The sequence below is a fragment of the Corvus kubaryi genome, unplaced genomic scaffold (genome assembly GCF_017639235.1).
Source record: "Corvus kubaryi isolate FWS band 111438036 unplaced genomic scaffold, C.kubaryi_AGA036_p1.0 37383, whole genome shotgun sequence".
NCBI lineage: Eukaryota > Metazoa > Chordata > Aves > Passeriformes > Corvidae > Corvus > Corvus kubaryi.
The window spans coordinates 3,556,185-3,578,494 of NW_024581125.1; the positions used below are offsets into that span (position 1 = coordinate 3,556,185).

Below are 22,310 nucleotides of genomic sequence, written 5' to 3' on the forward strand. Positions count from 1 at the left end.
AGTTACTCTAGTGATGACTCACTGCTGCTGCTGGCAGGCCAGGGAGCGTGTCGGGTGACCAACAGGAGCCTTTCAAAGCTGTCACTGCTGCTGTCGTTTCTCTGATGCCACTGTGAGCACATGATGTTACAGAGACTCTGGTTCTTGGGGGAAGATGAAGTGCCAGATCTTAATAATTTCTCTCCCCTCCATCCCTTTAATATTTCAACCATCAAAGGAATTTTTTCAGGAGAGAAAAGTAAAGTGATCTGGGGCACTGTTTCCACTTGTGCTCCAGACTTCCCATGTAACTCTGGACAGAAGGTTATACCCTTTTGGTACCTCAGTTTTTTCTCCATTAAATTACAATTTCAAACTCATTCCTGTAATTGTGCCAATTGAATGTAGAGACAAGAGCTGCAGACACAGAGCTACCAAAAGGTCCAGGCAATTGCAGAGGCTGGTTTTGAGAGATGCCAGTGCCACCAGCCAGGTTTGTGAATTTAGGTGCCTCACCTGCTTAAATGTTTTAGACAATTATATTAGGAACCAAGCTGCCAACTTGTATTCCTTGTTTGCTGAACAGATTCTTAAAATGCTGCTAAGTCATAATGTTTCTGTTGTTGTTGTTTGTCTATTTTGTCTAATTAGTCTCTAGCAGAACAATTGCAATCTCTTTAAGTTTGTGTTTGTGCTGTGCTGGATACACATAGCCCTGGATTTAGTTCTTATGAAGATGCAAGTTCAATAAAAATAACAATAGTTTTACTAATGAGGGTAACTATGTGAAGCCAGGATTCATGCTAAATTAGTATCCATTAGTGGCTTCAATCTATAGTGAAGATTTCCTTGCTCTCTGTTGTGTGTCTTAATTCATTACGGAGAAGTCCATAATATTTTATAAACAACATTTTTACTTCTTTTTCCTGAAACTCTTGCCCAAAATTATTGGAAAAGCATGTGCTTTCCTGTAACATCATAATGAGACAAATGCACTGCTTGCTTTTATTATTGTGCAGAAGTGTTTTTCCTTTGGACTTGGATAGACTTGGCAATGGAGAGTAGCTGGAGACTAATGGACACAAGCTTCAAAGCTTTCTGTCTGGGCCCTTGGTAGACCAAAAAAACAACAAAAAAATTCTCATCTCTGTTCTAATCAGTCCAGATGATAAAGAAAAGAACTCCAGCTCCAAGCTCCCAGGGAACCTCTTACCTTGACTCAGAGAGGGAGTGGGCAGCAAGTGCTATCCCTGTATGCATCTGCAGGAGAAAAATGAATGGGGTAAAAAAGAAAAAATGAGGCAGGGCAATTTTGTGCTCTGGAAACTGGATAATTCACCAGTCTACAGGTATTTATTCTGTTGGCCTTTAGGGACATTTTCAAGTCACAACAGAAGAAAGGATAAAATTTTCAAGGAGTCCCCATACTTAAGAGTTAAGTGAGTAGGAACTGTATTAATTTGAATGTGAGAAAAAATAGTTAAATTCAGATCCTTTTCTAATTTGTTGCATCAGAATCTTTCTCAGATCTGCTCCTCCATTATCCCATCAAATAGCCCCTATTTATTCATTTATTTATTTCTTCACATACATTGAGGAAGAAAAGGGAAGGAGTCGCTCCCCCCAGTGAGGACCATCTGCTCTTTTCTTACTGGAAGGGGAAAAACCCTACAATTAGTGTCTTGTTCATCTTTTTGTTTTACCAAAAAAAGAGGGGGAAAGAAAGTAAAAGAACTATTATGCAAATATCTGCAATTTGGTTTCAAATATTCTTTGTACTATGATGAGCAATTTCCTTTAATACAAACTCAGCCTACTTGCCAGAACCCTTTTTTTTCTTTTGTCTTAATATAGGGAAGGGAAAAAACCCCCCAACTTTTATGTTCCTCTAGTGGCAAATTTGTCTCATCCTTTTTTTTTTTCTTTCTTTCTTTGGCACTATTACAGCTGTTATTCTGTAAGTTGTCAGAAAGATGTTAGATAGGGTTTTTTGAGGAAAAAAAGAAGATGGCCAAAATACCCTTACATAGCCACAATTTCATCTCACTTTTCATTGTTCCATTGCCATGATGAAGTGCCCTTGGAATGTAGGACTCAGTGAGAGAGAAGAGCTTTGTCCTTGCTACATTTGAATGCCAGTTGCTTGTGATGGCAGCGTTACCTCTAAGAGCACTTATGTACAGTTTTTATAAGGAGCTCCTGTGCTACTGATCAGGGGTATGAACTTTAGGGTCAAATAGCACAGCCAAGATTAAACCTGCTGGTCCTTGGTCCTGGACCAGCTTGGTATCTGAAACCTAGCTGAAAACTTCATATGGTCTGTAAAAGGGAAATAAAGTCTTTTCTGTGTGAGAAGCTAAAGTGTGGAAAAAACCAAAATGAACTCATCTAAGATCTGTTGGGAGAGGACATGGAAGAATCAGAAGCTGAGCTAAGAGGCTCAGATTTAGAAAGCTGCTGCTTCCTGTAGTGATTTACTTGTGAGTGAGGAAAAAGGGAGGAGTGCTGCTGCCCCTGGGCTACAACTGCACAGTCACAGCCCCGGGTTTAGGCTCTGCTGTGCCTAAACCTAAAGAGATGGTCATGTCCCAATGGCTTCACTAGTCTGCTGACTTTCAGAAGGACTTAGGAGCATCAGGCACATTGGAAAAGCCACACTAAACCTCCTGATTTTTAACCCTTTGCAGGCTGAACTTTGGAAAGCATCAATCAACATACAACTTCACATGCTTAAATCTCTAAAACACTGAGAATAAATTCTCTGATGTGTGCTCTGATTTTAGCACAGTTTCATCAAATGCCTTGCCACAAAATCATCTTGCTGTACGCAAGGGGCATAGTTTGCTTGCATAACATGAAGATGATGCTCGATGGATTGACCATGAGTTGGGAAAACATATTCAAGAAGCAAAACTAGGGGAAGTAAAACAAGACGAAGGAGACCTTTAAGTAAAGTGTGTCACACCTACATCTTTGTTTCTGTGGCTGCAGCAGGACAGGGAACGTGGGGCAGTGCTGAATTTTAGATTTGTGCAGATGGTCTGACTCTTGTTTTTTGGGACTCAGAACATCAAGTGTGCATTACATCAGACTGGAGGTTCCCTAGGTATGCCTAGCACTGGATAGACAGGAATTCATGGTGCTCAGGGGACACTGATCCCCTTCAGTCACTGTTGTGTGTCAAGTCTTTGAGCACACTGGGGTAATGTTTGGGTCACTTTTATTGTTGCAGGAAGCTCTCATCATGGCCAGCATGGACCACCCACACCTGGTGAGACTCCTGGGCGTCTGCTTGAGCCCGACCATTCAGCTGGTCACTCAGCTGATGCCTCATGGCTGCCTCCTGGATTATGTCCATGAACATAAGGATAATATTGGCTCCCAGCTCCTGCTGAACTGGTGTGTCCAAATAGCTAAGGTATGTAGTTCATGTTGGGGTTTTTTAATCATTTCTTATCATTTTCATAACTGGCTTTAAAACATGACTTTGGTTTTTGTTTGCATTGGGTTTTTTTCAGGCCTGTTTTTGTTTTCAAGAAGGTTGGGTAGCTCTTGAAATACACGCTATTTTGGCTGCTTACAGTGTTATAGATGACTTGTCAATATGTGAACCAAAGTGTTTTTCTTGACTGTCTTTCCAACTCAGCATTAATGAGGGATGGGGGTTGTTTTCAGGGGTGTGAGTGAAGGAAGAAGCCCCTGTGTGAAATCTGGGACTGGACACAGGGTGATTTTTCAGCCTGTTCTGGTGTTCACTGTTCATATATACTGATTTTCAGCCCTTCTGGATCTGCATTGGCAGTTAAATTCTGATATGCCATCAATTGTCTGCCCCCACGCTGCCAAGAAGATAAACATCTCCTTCATGTCACTCCTTGGGTGGTTGATCCCGCTGTGTTTGGGTCACAAACTATCCTTGGCACAATGTTTTACAGCTGGTTTTAGGTATGTTTAGGTATTCAGTGTTGTACTAAGAACAAGTACTCAGTGCTAAGAAAACCGGTTGCAAAGAATAACAAGATCTGACAGTGTAGAAGGCCATAAGTTATCCATTTTAAAGGCTCTTTTGAACAACTAGGGTTGTTTACAATGAGGTTACTACAAGTGACAATCTGGAGACTGCTTTTTGCATTGAGTTATTTGGAAGTTGTTTAAAGTTTTAGATTATTTTGATGAAAATGCTTGTTATAAATATGTGCCACAGACTGCTATCTTACATTAAATCTGCAGCCTTAACTGAATTTCCTACAACATCTTTTACAAACTATTACTTCAAGTTGTAATGTTACTCTTTTAGCACTGAAGAGAAACCTGGAGATTCAGCAATTGTTTTGCTGGACCAAACATCAAGTAAACATTTGCCTCTTTTAAAAACTTAAATACAAAAAATGTTCTTACAAAAGTAAGAAAATGTAGAAATTCAGCTAGCCCTGCATTGTTCTTCAAGAAGAGCAGAAGTTTGAGAAGCATCATGAATAGGGACTGTTTTCTTTCCAGAATCAGATCTGTTGTTAAACCTTCCTGAAGGAGGGAGTAGATGAAGCAGCCGTAGTGCTGAGTAGAGGGGCTGGTCCATAGAAGAGGTGAGGAGAATGCAAACTCCACAATCTGACATTGCAGCATTTTGTAGATGTGTTAATACCTTGTGCTGTGGTGGTAAAGCAGCCAGAGTTTCTGGGGAGTACTGGAACACACCGGTGGGATTTGCCTGTATGGAGATGTGCAAAGGTTTATTTAGGGCTGATACCGGACCAGGGAAGGTGGGAGAGAAAATCCATATTCCTGTTTGAGTCCTTTTTCTCAACACATCCTCCTTCCCATCTGTTCTCCACTCTTTTGATTGATAGTGGCTGTTATCATTTAATGCAAAACATTTACACAGTGGCATCCGTGCAGAGGTAACCCTCCATCATTTTCACTTTGTGTGTGTGTATGGCCCTTGACTCCTTAGACCAATGGCTGTGCTGGCTTTGCTGTGGACCCTGTAGTGGAGCAGACAGCCTGATCCACAGCTTACAGAGCTGACAGATCAATGGGAGGGCCTGTGGAAGGCGGGTCATGGCTTTCCCACAGTGATTCTTACCGAAGTGAAGCAGCTTCTAAACTGATGGCCATTATAAATGGTTTCAGCTTAATGCAGGGTTTGGATTTATGGACATGCCCTGGAAAGTTGTTGCCTGCTGCTTTTCTGTGATGTGGGAGGAGAAGATGAGGTATCACAGATACGTGAGATCTGATGTGGTAACCAAGCAGTGCAAAGAAGTGAGCTCCTACACGTAATAACAACTGATAAGGCATCAGGAAGAGAAAGGGAATTCCTTTATAATAAAAGGTGGCCTATTATTGAGACAGTTTAGTGAAGTTCAGCTAGTTTATTGAAAATTAATTAAATTTATCTTCTTCTGCATCACAATAATCGTGTCAATTGGCGTTAGAGGGTGTACACAAAAAATTGTTTCAGAGATGGTAAGAAGAAAAATCTTTGAGATCACCAGACAGGGAATCCCCATGTCCCAGAAAGTGGAATAAAAGTAATACTTGTTTTCAATTAATCTGTCACATTTGACAGTGTCTAGGAATCAGTCTGCTGCCTGCAAACAGGAAAGGTTCAGTTTGCCTTGAAATAGACTGATCTCCAGAGGAATGAGTGCAGAAGGCAGCAACAGGCACAAATTTGCATTCACTGCAGGAAAGGTCTATGTGTGTATCCCATATTCACAGTGTATCCACTGTGCCTGTGTTTTAGGTGCTGCTGTATGCTTGAGAATGTCTCTCCACGTGTTGCTTTCCTAGGCTATGGGGAACGATTCGTTGTGTCTTTCTGAAAGGTACCAAAAGCATGATTAGCAGAGTAGTAGGAGACAAAAATTGTCAGTGACTTCCCAATTCTGTTCTCTGCTCCCTGAAGCAGCTCCTGGTACCTTTTGCTAGATGCACTGCTCTATCTTCACCTTCCCTGTTTTTATGGAGAGGATTTTCCCCAACAAGAAGAGGACTGAAGGCACTGGAAATGCCTCAGATGTGAAGTTCAGGCTGATTTTTACGAATTGTTTAAAATCAAGTTGCTGCTGCAACACAGTCCCTCCCTAACTGCGCTTTTCTCCATCTGCCAGTGTGCAGGCACTTATTTATCGAAGTCATTGCTTCAGAGTTCACTTGTTCTGCCAGGCTGTTCATTTCCATATGTCTCTACTTCTGTACAACTAGATACAAAACTAGTTAGGCACTATGCCTGGTTGCCAACCCACATATGGCTCTGGAGATAGCTTCTGAAGGTTGATGACAGGGCAGTTTTAAAGTATTATCTACTGCCAATTGGAAAAAGCTTAGGTGCTTTTTCTCTTTGCTTATACAGATTGTGTTGAATTTATTCTGATGTTACATCATTGTAGGGTAATTGTGTTCTCCTTCCAGAAGCTTTAGCTTCTTATTTTATGGATGAAAGCTATAAAAATAGAGTAGCCCCCAAGCATTCTGCATAAAACATGGTTGTTAGACAGCAGCTGTGTCTAAGGGGGCTCTTCCCTTCTGCTTTCCAGATACACAAGGCATCTCCTGGTGTCTCACTTAGATGGGGACTGTCTTGCTTGGAAATGAATGTTTAACCTTTTAGCTCTGAGATCAGCACAGCAATTTTTTGTGGAGTTTGCTGTCCAGTAAAGCAGTGAACTGTGCTCATGTATCAAAATACTTTGTAGTGGGAGCAAGAGTGTCCACCTTGGTGACCTCAGGGTATGGAAGGATGGAATAATACTTCATGAACACCCATAGTATTGGCTACTGGAGAAATTGATTGAAACTCAAAATCTGTAAGGATGGCACAAGCCTGGAAATGAATTCTCAGTAGGTGAATCACATCCTTCTCAGCCAGGGTGTGACAGGTACACATAAGTCAGGAAGATTCCACAAACAAACGGAAAAAAAGTGCTGTGTGCATTGATATTTCAATGTGTTTGATGCAGTTTCTCTCAGCAAGGGCTGTCCCAACACACCCACACACACAGCTTGGAGGTGTGAGGATGAGGACATTCTTATGGAAATGCCTTCAAGAAGGGAAGACACATCTGCAGGGTTTTAGTCAGGAAAAGTTGGTTACATTCTGCCACTGGGTGAGGTTACCTAAGGGACCTGTATTTTAGGCTGTATCCTCTCTCTGTTACTCTAGTGGAAAATAAGCTGGAGTTCTGTTGTAATTATGATAGTGGGCCTTTGTGCTGTGCTTAACTCTGTCTCTCTCAGGGTTTTACAGAAATGCTGACTTCAACATAGGCCTGGGCAGTCCCATCTCCTCTTTTACTGGGTTTTTTTTCTGCTACAATTACGGTTTCATTCTGCTGCTGTTGATTTGCGTTACATCTGCACTCCTTTTGCTGAGCAGTGTTCAAGGGCAGAGGAACTTTTCCTGCCCCAAAGAAGGCAGAGGAAGCAAACTTCCTAACATGAGGCAGCTTGCCTCTGATCACCTAGTCTGTGGAGGAGAGCTCAGCTCTCCTGGGCCTTAGCTGGGGCCCCATACTGTTCTGCCCTGTATCCCCCAGGGGCTGCCAGACGTGTTTTTTGTGTTCTGAACTATAATAATTCTTTTATAACCCTTTAGAATGCTAACAAGGTAAAGCATAAGTTACAATGGAATGTCGTGGAAAGAAAATCAAGTACTGCAGGGGATTACTTTTTATACCTTTTCAATATAAAATAATTCTCAAATTGCCTTAACTAAAGCCCTGCACAGCATCGGTTATCCAGGTATGCAGGAAAACAATGTTTGAAAACACTCTAGGAAGGAAAAAGAGAGAGGAACTTGGGGATCAAATTTTAATGAAGCAGTTGCACGTTTTCAAGTCTGCTGAGTGTTATTCCAGCACACTTGGAGTCATTGCTGTCTCTAAGGTTTCCCGTCCAGAGGTACAGAGCTGCAGCTGGAAGCCTCCAGGAGCCACCAAGCCAAAGGCTCTTGCAAAGCCTCCTTGCTGCTTCTTTCTGCCGCCCCATTACCTGTCCTGTGTAGCTGGTGTGCATCCCAGGGCTCTGTGCCCTCCTGCAGTTCTCTTGGCCAAGGAGGGCTTGTCCTGAAGGGGCCTCTCTCCATGCCAGGCTTTCTGGGAAGGTGTATTTATTACTGCACTTCTCAGCTGGGTGTAAACTCACAGGCTGTGTGAAGTTCAAAGGATTGATGTTGATTTTTGCAGCTGAGAAGCTGATCCAGAAGCATCCTAAATCCAGTGGGTTTGGGCCTGCACTCCTCAGGTCAGGAGAGAGGGAAGCTCTGAGCAGGGAGGGCAAGGGGGCAAGTGAGGTTGCACTGTGAGGTGAGGAGCCTTTCTTCATCCAGACTTGATGGATTAGGAGCAACTTGTTAGAGACAGCTTTTGTTACTCTGCTACAGATGGGATGAGAGAAAAGCTGTGTGAAACGAGAGGAATTGGGGGTAACTGGACAGGTTGGGAAGAGGTGGAGGACAGTGGCTGTGGTTAAAGGTCTTTCTTTTTCATTAAAGAAGCCTACCCTACAGCTCAGTGGCTATTCCATCCTGGAGTGAGCAAAGGAGCTTAATGACAGTCATCTATCAGCTGTCTGCATTTTAAGCTTCAAGATGTCACTCTTCCCAGAGCTCCTTGCTATGACAAGGCTAATTGTACAATCCTAATGCCATTCCAGCCCCTCCTGACGTGCTGATACTGGCCAGGACCAGGGCCAAGGGCTGGGATAATTATCACTGCGAGCAGGTCCATTAGCATAAATGTAGTTTGCTAATGGGGCTGTTCCATGAGGAAGTGCAGTGTACAGAAGAGTATGATCTAAACCAAGGGCTATGAAATTAAAACCATATTGAAACAAGGCTTTAATTTTGTGGAGGAGCAGAATCAAAATACATAGGGGAAAGTGTCATTTTCCTCTCTTGAATCCCTCTACAATTTCCTTTTCCTATTCCTATTCGTCATGACTATTTTTCTCACTCAGCTGGAAAGCTTGGATATTCACAGATGGAAAGGAAGGATCCTTTTCTGGTATCATTGGAGAGCTCTCATTCTCAGAAAACATTACACCATCAAGTCTCAGAGGGGCATTACCCAACCTTGCCCATACCCAGAGACTTTTTGGTACCCTGCTGAGTGGCTCCCAAAAGTTCATACAAACTTGAGAAGCCCATGCAGCAAAATTCAAGTGGATCTTGCAGAGTTATTCATCCCAGCTTTTAATTTCTAAGTGGTGGAAGGGTTCAGATTTCTTTCTTGCTGTGATGAACTGGGCTGTCTTGGGCTTATGTGAGACAATGAGGAAGTTTCTTTTGATCCTCTCAGATATCTTTTTTTTTTCCATGCAAGGCAGGGCAGTAAGTAAATGTTAGAACTTTGGTCTTCACGTCTGATCTGCCATGCTCAGATTGATGTGGGCACCTTGAGTGCAGCTATTGCAAGTATGCTGAGACAGAGCATCAGAGCCTGGTGCCCTTGCCTTGGCTGTGGTTGGAAATAATTCTCCGAATAAATCAGAGAATTGATCCTATGAAAAACAATTGCAGCATCTGTGTACTTGTGTGTTTCCTTGACGGGCACAGTATTTCATGTTTTTCTGCATAACTGTGCATATTTACAGAGAATTCTGCACAGTTTTCTTCCCCTTTGTCCACCAGTCATTTCTTCTGCAGTATCGAACTGGTTTAGTAACTTTTCTACCAAACCCAGTAGTCCACAGAGGTTTCCTATATGGAAAGGATTAAAATGAAGGCAAGCACGAGAAAATTAATCAACTTAAAAGCTGAACAAGTTCTCATTTCCCTTTCTCCTTTCATATCAGCCAGACTGTTCACTCACTAAATTCCCAGTCTTTCTTTTGCTGTAATTTTCTTTTACTTTCTTCACTTCTGGTTTTCCCCTACTTTCCCAGTGCTTTGTGTCAGCGCCTCTTTCCTGCTTTTTCTCCAGTGTCACCATTTCTCCTTCCCTCTCATTCCCTGGCTGCTTGGCTCCGTTTCAGTGGTACCTGCTCCATGCTCTGAAGGAGCACAGAAGCATCGTCCCTGCCACCCATCAGAGTTCTTATGTTGTCTTGTCTCACTCCAGGGTTTGGAAAGGACTCAGTTCCTTCATTTGTCTCATAATCATAAATAATAAAGCGCGGGGTTTTGAAGGTTTAATGCCAGCTAACTGATGGCTGCATGAACCCCATGTGCCATTCTAGTTTGTGGGGGATGGATATTGGAGGCTGGAAGATTGCATCAGAACCACAGGAACAAAAATGTAAGATTGCCATATATGAAAATTATAAATAAAAATTATAGAGGTACCTTACCCCCACCTTTGTGCTCTGACCTCTGATTCTCTAAGGCTGTTTTGCATGTGCTGATAACCTCAGTGTGATAGTATTTGAGTTCTTTATGGCCTCCAGTGTGTGTATGTGTTTGTCATTAGCTCCAGAGCTGGGGGGAATGGCTCAGCCTTGGAAGGGTGACTCCCTCTCTCCATGACAATGTGGTGAAGACAAGTGTAGGCAAACCTTGAAGCTCTCCGACAGCTCAGTTTGCAGGGGGATGCATGTGAAGGGTGTGATGGCAAGGGCACAAATGGAGTCTGGGACAAAGCAGGTATTGGAGGACTAAGGTGAGGTCAGAACCACTAACCCAGACATGGCTGGATTTTACCCCTGCGCAGTGTGGCACATCCTGGAAGCGAGCTGGGCCCTTTGTGCTGCCCAAGGTCCTGGGAGCAGGGATGGGTTTATAGTGGGTTATAATCCTACTTTCTCCAGTCTTAATTTGACTCCTGGATTATCTAAGTTCTCTCTTCCCTTCTCCCTAAAAATCCAGTGTTCCCAAAAGTGTGGTTCATGATTGTTAGGGAAAAAAATCAAAGCAGAATTTCCAGTCATTTACAAATCACATCAGCCCTTGTGGAGGCACAGAAATGAGCGATGTATTGCACAGAGATAGAAAATTTATTGTTTTGTTAAATGAAAGGTGCACTTAGCCCTGACATTTATGGGGTTTCTGATATTAGAGACCTGACAGCCCCGGGCTACAGGAGCTCTGGAGGCTTTGCCTTGATGCCCCAGTGTTCTCATCAAGCACACTGAGCTGCATTTGGGGACATGGAACACACTCAACATTAGATTTTCCCTAACAGTCCCCAACAGACTGGCTTGGGAAAGCATTATTGAAAACCATTCTTAAATCAAATTCAAGATATTATAGGAGCCCCTACTAGGGTCTGTCAGGATTTCCATTATAAGCACATATTTTTCAGGTTTATAACTCAACCATAAAACTGTGCAGGACTGTGACTTAGCATAAAATGTCTCAGCCCAAAGCTTTTATTATTATTCCAGAAATATATGTATTTCGCTGTTTTTTAAGTTGCAGAAGTTCAGAAACAAAAGCTGGATTATTTTCTCTATATACCCATAAATTAAAATGCATTTTCCCTAGTGAGTACCTTTCTCTCAACATTGTATTTTATAACAAAACTTATGCTGCTTGGATAGCTACAAAAAAAAACAAGGGCCAAGGAACAAGGAATACACACACACACATATATATATATATATATAGTGTTATATAACAATAATAATTATTATGATATATAGTTATTATATATGATATGTGTTAGTCTATACAATAGGTATTATTGTATAATACTAATATAGTATGTATTATTTTATATATATAGTCCATGGGCCAGAATAAAATCCTCGCTGCTTCTGTTTTTATTTACTGTGTGTTAGCAGAGGGAATCGTATTCCACACTCCTGCAACACATTAATATCTTCTGATTAGAGGGGAAATAAAACTGGGTTATGTGTCCCAAGGAAAATACCAAGCATTAAAAGAATGCATTACCCTGATCTGAAACAGTTCTGAGCAGTTCTGAGTTTTCCAAACAAAGATTTTGTTTTGAGACCTTTGAAAAGTCGTTGGATTTGTATAACCTTTTTTTAAAATTAATGCTTAAAATTGTTTTGAAAGAAAAATTACAGCTGTCTTTCAGAACCATTTCTGAGCTATTTTTTCCAACATGTTTTTTTGTCAGGTTGTTTCATATGAGTAAACCAAGTCAGTTTTAGAGAAGGCAACTTTATTTTCCAAAATTTAGGGTTAATCTCCTAGCCTTTGAACAATTTTTTATTTCCACAAGGCATAGATGTTATTTCTATACACAAGACAAATAGAGAATTCGGTGTTTCTGGATTGTAGAGTGGCTCTTTCTTCAGTGACTTTGTAGGTTTTTTTTGGTGGGGTTTTTTGTTTGGTTTTGGTTTTTTGTTTGTTTGTTTTTCACATTTTTGGACTTAAATACAAACTTTGTAATCTCACATAGAGGTAAGTATAAGTCTAAATACACCATCCAGGTCACTTTTGTTGTAGACGAGGTGTGTTGTCATCACTATATAAAGCTCTGACTTTACCTCCTCTAGATAACAGTGAAAAGCATCCACTTATACCCAAAAAGTGAAGTCAAATTGTAAAAGGTGCAGGGGGTATGTGAGGTTCATCAGAAGAGAGTTTAAATGCTTGGGTATATTTAGTCGAGCTAAATGCAGTTTTGTATGCTGAGTGTTGGCTATAAATTTAGCAGGTTAAATACCCAAGAGGAAAACAAGTGTGTAAGGTAAAAAACAGCAGTGGCATGAGAATGAATGAGTCTTAACTGGCTATGAATAAATTTAGAGTGGAAATTAGAAGAAGGTTATTAGCCACTGTAAGTGGTAAGGTTCTCAAACCCAGTAGAAATAATGCAAGGTAATTAATGACTTTTAAGATGGAGCTTGATAAGTTTATGAGGCAAGTGTGGGCAGAATGGCACAGTTGCTTTCAAGGGGCACAGTTTGATGGCACAGTTGCTTTTAGTTCCCTGTTTTAAAGCTGCGTAGTGACAGGACAAGAGTAAACAATGAAAGAACGTGTACCCCACTCTTTGCTCAGAGACAGCCCAGGTCTGAAATTTGGAGCCTCAGGAGATAGAGATCAAGCAGTGGTTTGCATTTTGGATTGTTTCTTGTTTTTCTGTTTCTTACTTGCTCACCTTACTCCTTCTTAATCCAAATTAAATCAGATTCTCATTCCATTAGCTGAACTGAATAATGCATCACTCAGTTTTCATTGAAATCAGCCAGACTATTCATGCAATGATGATGCTCTTCTTGTGAGTAAACACATCAGAATCAATCTTGTGTGTTCAGCAGGGTTCACCCTAAGAAAAAAAATGAAGCTTTCACTTCATCTCTTTTTTTTTCCCTTGCCTTTGCCTAGGGCTTGCTATCAGTAATTCATAAGTATGTGTACAGTAGGTGGAAAAAACACATAATGGAATTATTTAATGAAGACTTTATTACATTTAAACATAAGGGTTCTAGTTTGTGTTGGAGACTAATGACTCAAAACACTCTGCAAAACTAACAGTTCAGAGTAAAGATGAAGTAACAGTCTCCGATTTTGGCTACATTTAAAAACACATCATTATAGTTCAGAGTTCACCCACCTGGACAATATTTTAGTGAAGAAGGAATTTATTCTATGTTTTCCCAGTCTTTTCCTATCTATCTTGCCTTCCAACTCTCATTGTTTCTGCTGAGATATTCAGACCTAGACATCTTTTTGGATTACCAGTATTAACAGGATAATGTCTCATTTTGTCTGTCACCATTGTTGCATCCCTCTCATTAGTTATGAATTCTTTTCTACTCTGCTTCGTACAAGTACAGCTTGTTACCTCCTTCTCTGTAATCTTTCCAATTTCGCTCTTACTTGACTTTCTTTCCCATACACTGTTCTGTCTTTCTGAAACTAAAATCTTAATAATGGTGTTATGCTCTGTACAGTTCTGTGTATCTTGAAATATAAGACTAAGACTAATAATAAATCTTTCTACAGCTCATTTTTAAACCACGAATGTCAGAAAGAAAGGAAGTTTATTCATAGAAATGGTAGGAAAACTTTGTTTTGAGAGCTCTATATTGGGACTGTGTTGTGGGCTTTTTTTGCATTGCCTCCCAACTGGGATAAGAATAGACTTAATTTGTGGCATTTTATTTTGTTCATAGAAAACAAAAGGTGAAGGTGTTTGGGTTTGGTTTAGAACTTGCTTCTTTGAGGACCATGGCAGAGCTAAGTGGTGGTCAGCCAGGGTATGGCGGTTTGACGCTGGTTAGGTGCCAAGCACCACAAAAAACTATTCACTTACTTGTCTCTGCTATAGCTGAGCAGAGGAGGGGAACTAAAACTTCACTTTCATGAGGTGAAATAAGCATTATTGAGGAAAAAGGAAAACTCCAAGGCAGAACACATCCAAACTTAAACAGTATAAAGAAGATTTATTACTAACAGAATTAAAAATAAAAAGAGTAATGAGAAACCAAAGCAAACTTTCAAAACACCTTTTTCTTCCAGTCTCTCCCTCTTTCTATCAACTGTGCAAGGGAACAAAACACGGGGTTTTGGTCAGTATTTAATTTCTTAGGAGTTTTCTTTATGTTTAAGGAAAAGAGTTTCTTCTGCTGTGCCATGGAAAGATACTTCTCTGCGAACTTCTCCAGCATAATTTCAAACTCCACAAACAAAATCCACCCGTATCTGCTGCAGTGAAAAATCCGTCCCACGAATCTCTCCATTTTCCCACAACTGCCAGCGTGGGTCATAATAGTTCATGGGGTTTAGTCTTTTAAGGATGAGCTGTTCTAGCCTGGAAGCAAAGGCTCTCTTCTTCAATCTTTAAAAGCCTCTCAGCATCTATGCGCTCTGGTGTGAGCACTCCTTTTCACGGGCTGCGCGTGGATCTCTGCACCCCCCATTGTTGCAGTGGGGATCCTGCAACACGCATATATCAAACCACGAGTCCCGTGGAAAGGAAATATATATGGACGGACAGATTCTTGATAGCTGTTTCAGAGAGATGTTTATTTCTCCAGCTGCATGGCCGGGGCTCTGCCGAGGAACTGTTCCAGTCACTGGACCAAGGGTCCTTCTGCCCGCGCAGGGAAACACAACCCAACCCATGGGAACGAGGCTGAGCAGGGGCAGGGAAACCCCGTGTCTGTGCCCTCAGGGCCCCTCTCCAAGGGCTACACGGCGGGGGAGGAGACCCCAACACCCCATGTACCTCATCTCATGAATTATAGGGAAAACAATTCGCTGTATTATAGTCCTCACCACGGCTTGCAGGAGAATTTCAGCTCCAGTGCTGGGAGCACCTCCGCTCTTTCCCTTCCCCCACTGACCTCGGTGTGGCCATGTTGGCCTCCTCACGTGACCTCACTTTTCCTTTCTTTCTGACTTGGAAGAAAGTTGGCGTCTATTAAGTTGCAGCTGAGAAGTTGATCTTGTCCGGGCTCTGCATCGGGGAAACATTCGCCATGTCTCTCGTTGCCGGCTGCGTGGTGTTTTTTGCCCGGTTCAGCATGGGCCACACCGGCTGCGCCGGCTGTGTGGCTGCTCATGGCTGTTCGTGGCTGCTCACGGCTGTTCATGGCTCCTCGCAACTCCAGGGTTGGCTCCTCCCAGTGGGCCGGCCTCAGCCGCCGCCTGGGGATGGCCCGAGACCCACTGTGGGATGGGGCCCAGGGGCCTTCCTTGCCACCCCTCGGCAGGGGAGCAGGAAAAGGAACTTCTTGCATCTCTTCTTTCTTAAATATGTACATCACAGAGGTGTTTCCAGCTTGTCCAATTGGTCTAGCAAGCTGTCCATCAACTGTTGGCTCTGTGCAGGTCACAGAAGTTTCGAGCAGCTGTTTTTCCATTTTTTTCTCTTTTTTTGTCTGCCCCTACAAACCAAGTTTTTGCTAAACCACCACACAGGGATTGTATGAAGCACACTTATTTTAGGGCTAATTTGCTGAAAATTGTAATAAATAAATTATCTGTAAAATGAATGGGCTTTTGGCCCTTTCTCTATGCAGTCTAAAATGATACTCATTTTCTGTGTTCTCTGTCTCCTCCACACAAGTTAGGAAGGCTTCCTCTATGGGGCAGAAGCATGTCTAAGATTTTGGGTGTTTTTAAATAAATTGTGGTTTAGCCCAATTCACCTGGTGATTTGTGCTATTTGTGCTTTTGTACAAATCTCAAGGTTTGTCTGCATATTGTTTGATCTTCCTTGGAGCAGGTTTCTAGCTTGACTGCCAGTCTTTACCTTGGCTGCTGCATGAATGGGATTAAAAAAAACATATGAGGAAGCTCCTTTTGCCTGATAGAGCTGGCCACTGATCAAAATTTTAACATTTGAATAGTGAACAAGATTATACTTTCCAAAAGAAGCTGCAAAAATGCACTTAGCATATTTCATCTAGAAGAAAACTCAAGCAAGTTAGTTTTAAATACATCCATAATTTTTGCTTTATTTCCTGAAAGCTGTACTATGGAATGTCAGGCAGATCATATGATAACATACTTGCTTCTGACAGAATATATAGTAAAATAAAATTTAAAAGCCCGGGCTGGGCCACAGCCATCCTGGAGCCATGCGGCCCTGTTCCACCCGTGGTCCCCACATCCCTGTTATGTTCAGATGGCGCGGCCTGGCTCTACACCCCCCTTCTCCAGTGTGGCTGAAGATTCAGCTGAAGCTGCCCCACTGCCCGGCAAAGATCATGTGACCAACAGCGATAAGCGAAATTCCAGCTGTGGGGCCAGGTGAGATTAACCCTTTTAATGCTGTAAGTTTCCTCTAGAACAGATGAAGCCTGCAGACATTAAGTAAAGAAAGAAGAGCTGAAAACCTGAGGGAGGAGAAAGAGGAGATGCTTAGAAGCTGAAATTCTGTTGTAAAGCAATGGTGGTGATGGACTATGATACATCAGAGTACTCGTTGTAATTTCATGAAGGCATGGGGGGTGGAGTGTTCAAACTGTACTTGTGAGCAAAGGTACTTGTGCTGAAATAAGCAGATGCTGAAGCAGCTGTAATTTGATGAGAAGTTTGAACAGGGAGAGATGGAAGTGATGAGGACTCTTGCTCCAATCAGAAGAAGACCTCAGTTCCTAGAGATGCTCCTAGAGATAGTCCTAGAGATGAAGATGATGGGGACTCTTTTTGCTCCCAGGGAAGGGGGAGGGCCTCTATTCCTAGAGATGAAGATGCTCCCAGAGATGGGTGAAGAGAACCTTTGTTTTGAACAGCTCAGCCTTAAAAAATGGTAAAATGGTACCCCAGTAGCTCAAGATTGGACCTTCAAAAGCAGTTGTGGGGAAAGCTGTAAGCTGGGGGAAGGAACTTTCACATGCAAGCAGAGAACCAACCTGGGCAGCTGTCTCGTTGCGACATTGAAGCCATGAGAGAACTTCTTGTGGAGATGTCTCCATAGCATGAGCAAGAGAGACTCCTCTCCCTAAGTGAACTGAACAAGGTTATTATGGAAGTGGTAAACTGACTGAACATGTCAAGGGTTGTCTTTTTACATTGTCACTGGGAGAAGGGAGAAAGGTGGGGGGGAGGAGAAGTGTTCTGAAGGTGTGGTCTGATTTTTTTTTCCCCTTTCTTTTAGGTCTGTTAATAAACCTCTTTATATTCTTTTAAATTTTGTTCCTGCTTTGCTTTCTCCTAATTCTTATCTCACAGAAGGTAAATAAGTAAGTAATGAGTATTTTGGACCAAACCACTACACGTCATAACAATATAAAATAATGTACAGTTCCTTGAGGAAAGGGAGAGAAATTAAAAAAAAAAAAAAAATCAAAGCCCTTTTCTTAGTGCATGCACATGCATGTTTTTTTATAGGGCTCTCAGGTGTTTTGCCCAGCAAAAAAAAGACAGAAACTATACATGGCATTCTTGCATTCATTTTCTTGGTAAAGTCCAATGTTGTGTTTCTTCCTGTGATGAATGTATCTAAACTGGGAATCCGCAAAATGAGAAGCAGAAAAGCAGTTGCATTGCAGGGAATATTGCAGGAGTGCCCAGTGTCTGTCTCCTGCTCATGCCGTGCAGGAATTGTTCTAAAGCAGGTGGGTAGTGGCTTGTAGCTAAAAAGTGAAGCTTGTGAAGTCACCTGGCACTTTGACTGGAGGTAACCTCAGAGAGTTTTTCATTTCACAGTCAGTTTGTGTGCAGGACCTGTTAGGAGCTGCCTTCTGCTTCCTCACTGCATCCATGAATTGATGGCCTTTCGCTCCATCTGGGCTGCACACAGGGAGAAGAGACACAATTTTTGATCTTGAGTTTTTGCCCCAGAACAAATTAAGGTGAAGATCACTTACATTTTAAAGCAGTAGACAAAAAAATGCCATTTTAAGCCATTAAGCTCAAACCTACCTTAGCCTAACATGCCTTCTTCAGTGGCATCTGCACCCAATGTTAGTTCAGAAGGCAATGATTCAAATGGGACTCTCTGTCTTTATGGTAAAATACAAGATACAAGGTTAGAAAGGGCTGGATTTTATTCCTGGCTGTTTCATAGAATTTTTTCTTTAGTTTTTTTGGGGTTTTTTTAAATGAGGTTTTGACACATCAGTTGAACTCTTTTCAGCAAATGGTCTTGCAGCCCTTAATGAAATAAAGCATTTGGAGGATCTAATGAAAGGCACTATACACATGCCAAGTGTTACTGTTCAGCTGCTTCTAATTGAATTTCATAAGATTATGTATTCCAGACCTGTCACAGATTTGTTTATTTACATCCTCCTGAAGTGCAGGAGTCAGATTCAAATTTCCAGACAAAGCATTCACCTTGGTGGTTACCTGAGAGTGTGCAAATTGGCATATCTTGATAAATTCAGCTGTATGTTACAGCTTTCTTGGCTTGCACCAACAGGGTGGTTGTGTGAGCTCCCTTTTAGGTAAACTTTTTAGATGCAGGTGCTTTATGTTAACCAGTTCTGCTGTGCATTCACGGGTTGTAACAAGCACACACAGGGTTTTATCAAATCAGAGCTGGCAGGTAGCAAGTCTGAGACGTGACAATGCCTGTCTAAATAAATGTGGAATATGCACAAAAGTCAGGATGAAATCTTTTGTCTCGAATCCTTCACGTAGCTGGTATTCTCAAATTACAAGGGCATACTTCTATTCCCACCTCAACCGTTTTTAAAAGTTTCATTATCTCTCTGTTCACACCGGAGGAACATAACTTGGCAAAGTCAAAAGTGTTTGAGCCAGTTAAAATAGTCACAAGTACCATGAGTAGGAATGATTAGGAACACAGATATGTGTCTGTGAACTCGCACTGTGTAATTTAAATCTTTGGCTTTCCAGATTCAGTTGACACGAGACATCGCATCATTTATGGCCTATAGTTGGTTTATGAAGCCAAAACTTAGCAGAAATGGATAGTAGAGACTTACAAGCAGTCTTCTTTTTATAATTGATAACATAAGCTTTCACTGCCCTGAAGAGAGACAGCTAATGGGTATTTTGAGCCCAGCAGCAATTGGACATTGTTAGAAACAGCAGGTATTTTACCTTCAGCAGATCTGCAAACCACTACTTTTTCTAATGTTTCTAATAGTCAGTACAAGTTCAATAGCAGAAAAACAACTCCGTAGGTGTTTTCTGTATCATTTCTAAAACAGAATCCCTGGCTTATTGCCAAGTACTTCCTGTGATTCTTTAGGAATAAAGCAAAAAAAAAAAAAAAACCAAGCTAAAACCCAAAGGAAAGCCAGCCCTTTGTATGGAACATCAGCAATCTCCAGAAGAGTCACACTTTTTGCTAAGCCATATAATGAGTCAGGTAATTCTGCCTCGAGGGTGCTAATGTGCTTGGGTACCATATGGAGCTGGATGGCACTTCTTTTCATTCTAATTAGCAGTCAGAGGAAAACTTCCTCTGAATGTTTACATACCCAAAGCTTTTCCCATTCCAGGAAGCAGATTTTCCTGGCCAGCTACAATCTTTTGAAAGTGTCTGGGCTTAAGTGTGGTGATCTAATAGAAGGACTGGAACATAAGAGCCCAGGTAAATGTTATGTAATTGAATCTGTCTCAATATTCTGACATCTGCCTGCAGAGTACATTCCTTTTTTCATCCATCACCTTGTTGATGCTCATTTACCTTGGCATTTGGAAAGGCTTCTTCTCAGATAACATCACAATTAAAGAATGAGTTCTGAAATTGAACTAGCCTTAGTGGAAACTGGTAAAAGGCATGTAAAACCATTTTATTTATTAGGACAGCATGCCATTTACATGGAAAACTATAGATGGCTTTCCAAAGCTGCCATGTCTCATTAGGTTCAGTGTGGCTCAGACTGCAGTCTCTAGGCTTGTATTGTCATAGAAGCTTGAGCTGAAATTACAGCCCATAATACTGCTCCCCACAGGGACTAATTTATGTTTTCTGCAGTAACAGGCTGTATTAATATTGCCCAAATGTGTCATTATTGGCCATTGGTGTGTTTAAGTGACGCTAGTGAGTGAGTGACACTTCTATAACAGAGTTGTTGGAATATCAACAAAGTTTTAGTGCCTAAATAGCTCAGACTTTCATAAAAACCTTAGCCTGGAGTAGGAGAAAATGTGGTGTTCTCAAATGTTGTCCTATTGTTTTGTTGTAACCAGTTATTTCAGTGTCCAGTTCTATTTCGAGCAGATTTTGGTAGGAATAACACAACTGCAAGTGGGAGTGTTGTTTTTTCATGGTTTCTGCTCAGTGTAAGTTAAAGTAACAACTGGTCACCTCGCAGATCCAGTGAAAGGCCTTCTTATAGCTAGAGAGAGATGTGTGATCTCTTTGTACCTCCAGGGATGGTTTTATTCACAGATCTTTTACTCATTGCCCATGAAGAAATTAATTGTTTAGAAAACGCAATGTTTGCCAATTGCTAGTTTGTTTTAAAAAGAGATGAAATATTTAAATAGTAGACTCAGCACTACTGATAGTCTTGCTTTGAGAAGGAGGTTGGAGTAATGACCTTGAGAGGTCCTTCTAACATTTTTGTGTCTGTTCACAGCTATTCACAAAGAACATGTGGGCTGGTATAAGTTTCTTTGTTGCCTAATTTCTGTATTCCAAGCCCAAGTAATGTCCAGTAACAACCAAAGTAAGATTCTGTCCAGGATTTTTCTAAGTGTTAGGTCTTTGTTGATTGTGGCTTGCGACAGGCATTACCCTCTACTTCTATTATAAATACAGTCATTTAAGGTGAAGTAAAGAAAGGTGAGAAAGTGGAGTTCCAGCCTGAGTAATTCTGACTGTTTAGTAAAGGGCAAGCAAATATTTCTGTGAGGAGCACCATGAGAAATAAAAAACAGAAATTTCCAATTCATGGAAATGATGAGGCACATTATCAGAGCTACAAATAAAGTCTAAAAAGTACTCCTGTGCTTTCATGCCTTATGCTGGCCCTGCATACTGAACTACTAATATTGCTTTACCTTTGTCTGACAGCAGCCATGTGCAGAGCACAAATCTCAAAGTGAAAATTAGGAAAGGAGCAAGTGTGAGGTGAGGAACACTGGAAAATTTAAAGAGCTGATTGTACACAGCTTCAAAGGAAATGTGATTTGCTTGGTAGCAGTTTGAGTTCCAAGGACCAGCTCATAATACCTCTACTCATACATGTGCAGTGTGTCCTAACCTGGCTGTTAGTGTCTTTGCCCCAATGGCAAATAGGGGTGCAGTTTCTAGAATTCTTTAGCAATTTTGCCATTGTTCAAATTTTGCAGAACACAGTACCAGCTCCCAAGCAAGATGCTCTCCTGTTTCTCTCCTGCTTCAGGTGTCTCCTCCATTCACTGTACAACAACCTCTCAAGCAGTGACAGAACACAGGGAAAGTAACCTCCCCTTGTCTGTACGTGTGGGATTGTGGTTGCAGATCCCTCCTACACTGTGTAGGAGGGCAGGATAGCATTGAAGGGGAGGATAAAAAGCCCTTGAGTGATGCAAAGAGCCAGTTAAGTACAGGTCATAAGCCATTCCAGATGTACTCGAACAAATAATGGCCATAAACAGATTTTTCTGAGTCCTCCTAACTAATAGCGAATGGGATCTCTGAGATGGGAAAGCCAGTCCATTGCAGTGTCCTGAGCATCACTAAATTCTCTGCTGGCTCAATTGTCTTTTGCCCATTCTTGATAAAAAACACATGTGAACATTTATTTCAGCTTTAGAAAGAAAAATGCACAACTCCTTTTTTCCATGCAGTTGCCTACCTTCTCCCAGAGTTATTTTAAGACCACAAGTCACAAGTACTTGGGGAGTCAGAAGAGAATTTACCAGCTTCCAGAGATTCATGTGCTGCTGGCCAGTGACCCAATCTGGAAGGTGGCACTTTGGGAGGAACTAAAGCAGTGGGATGTTTGGACAAGGAGATGATTTTGAATTGTAGCCAAGATAAGGAGCCTTCTGGAGAGAACTGAGCAAAGAATTCAATGTATAACCCATTAGATTAATTTGGGCCTTTTCTCCT

General features: G+C 41.6%; 1 protein-coding gene across 1 annotated transcript in view; it reads left to right on the forward strand.

Annotated features, from left to right (window-relative positions):
- ERBB4 (erb-b2 receptor tyrosine kinase 4) overlaps positions 1-22,310 on the forward strand; it is a 314,498-nt gene that overhangs the window by 218,646 nt on the left and 73,542 nt on the right. Inside the window, exon 18 of the mRNA XM_042035252.1 lies at positions 3,212-3,397. Coding sequence (XP_041891186.1) covers positions 3,212-3,397 — 186 coding nt within the window. The remainder of the gene's footprint in view (positions 1-3,211; positions 3,398-22,310) is intronic.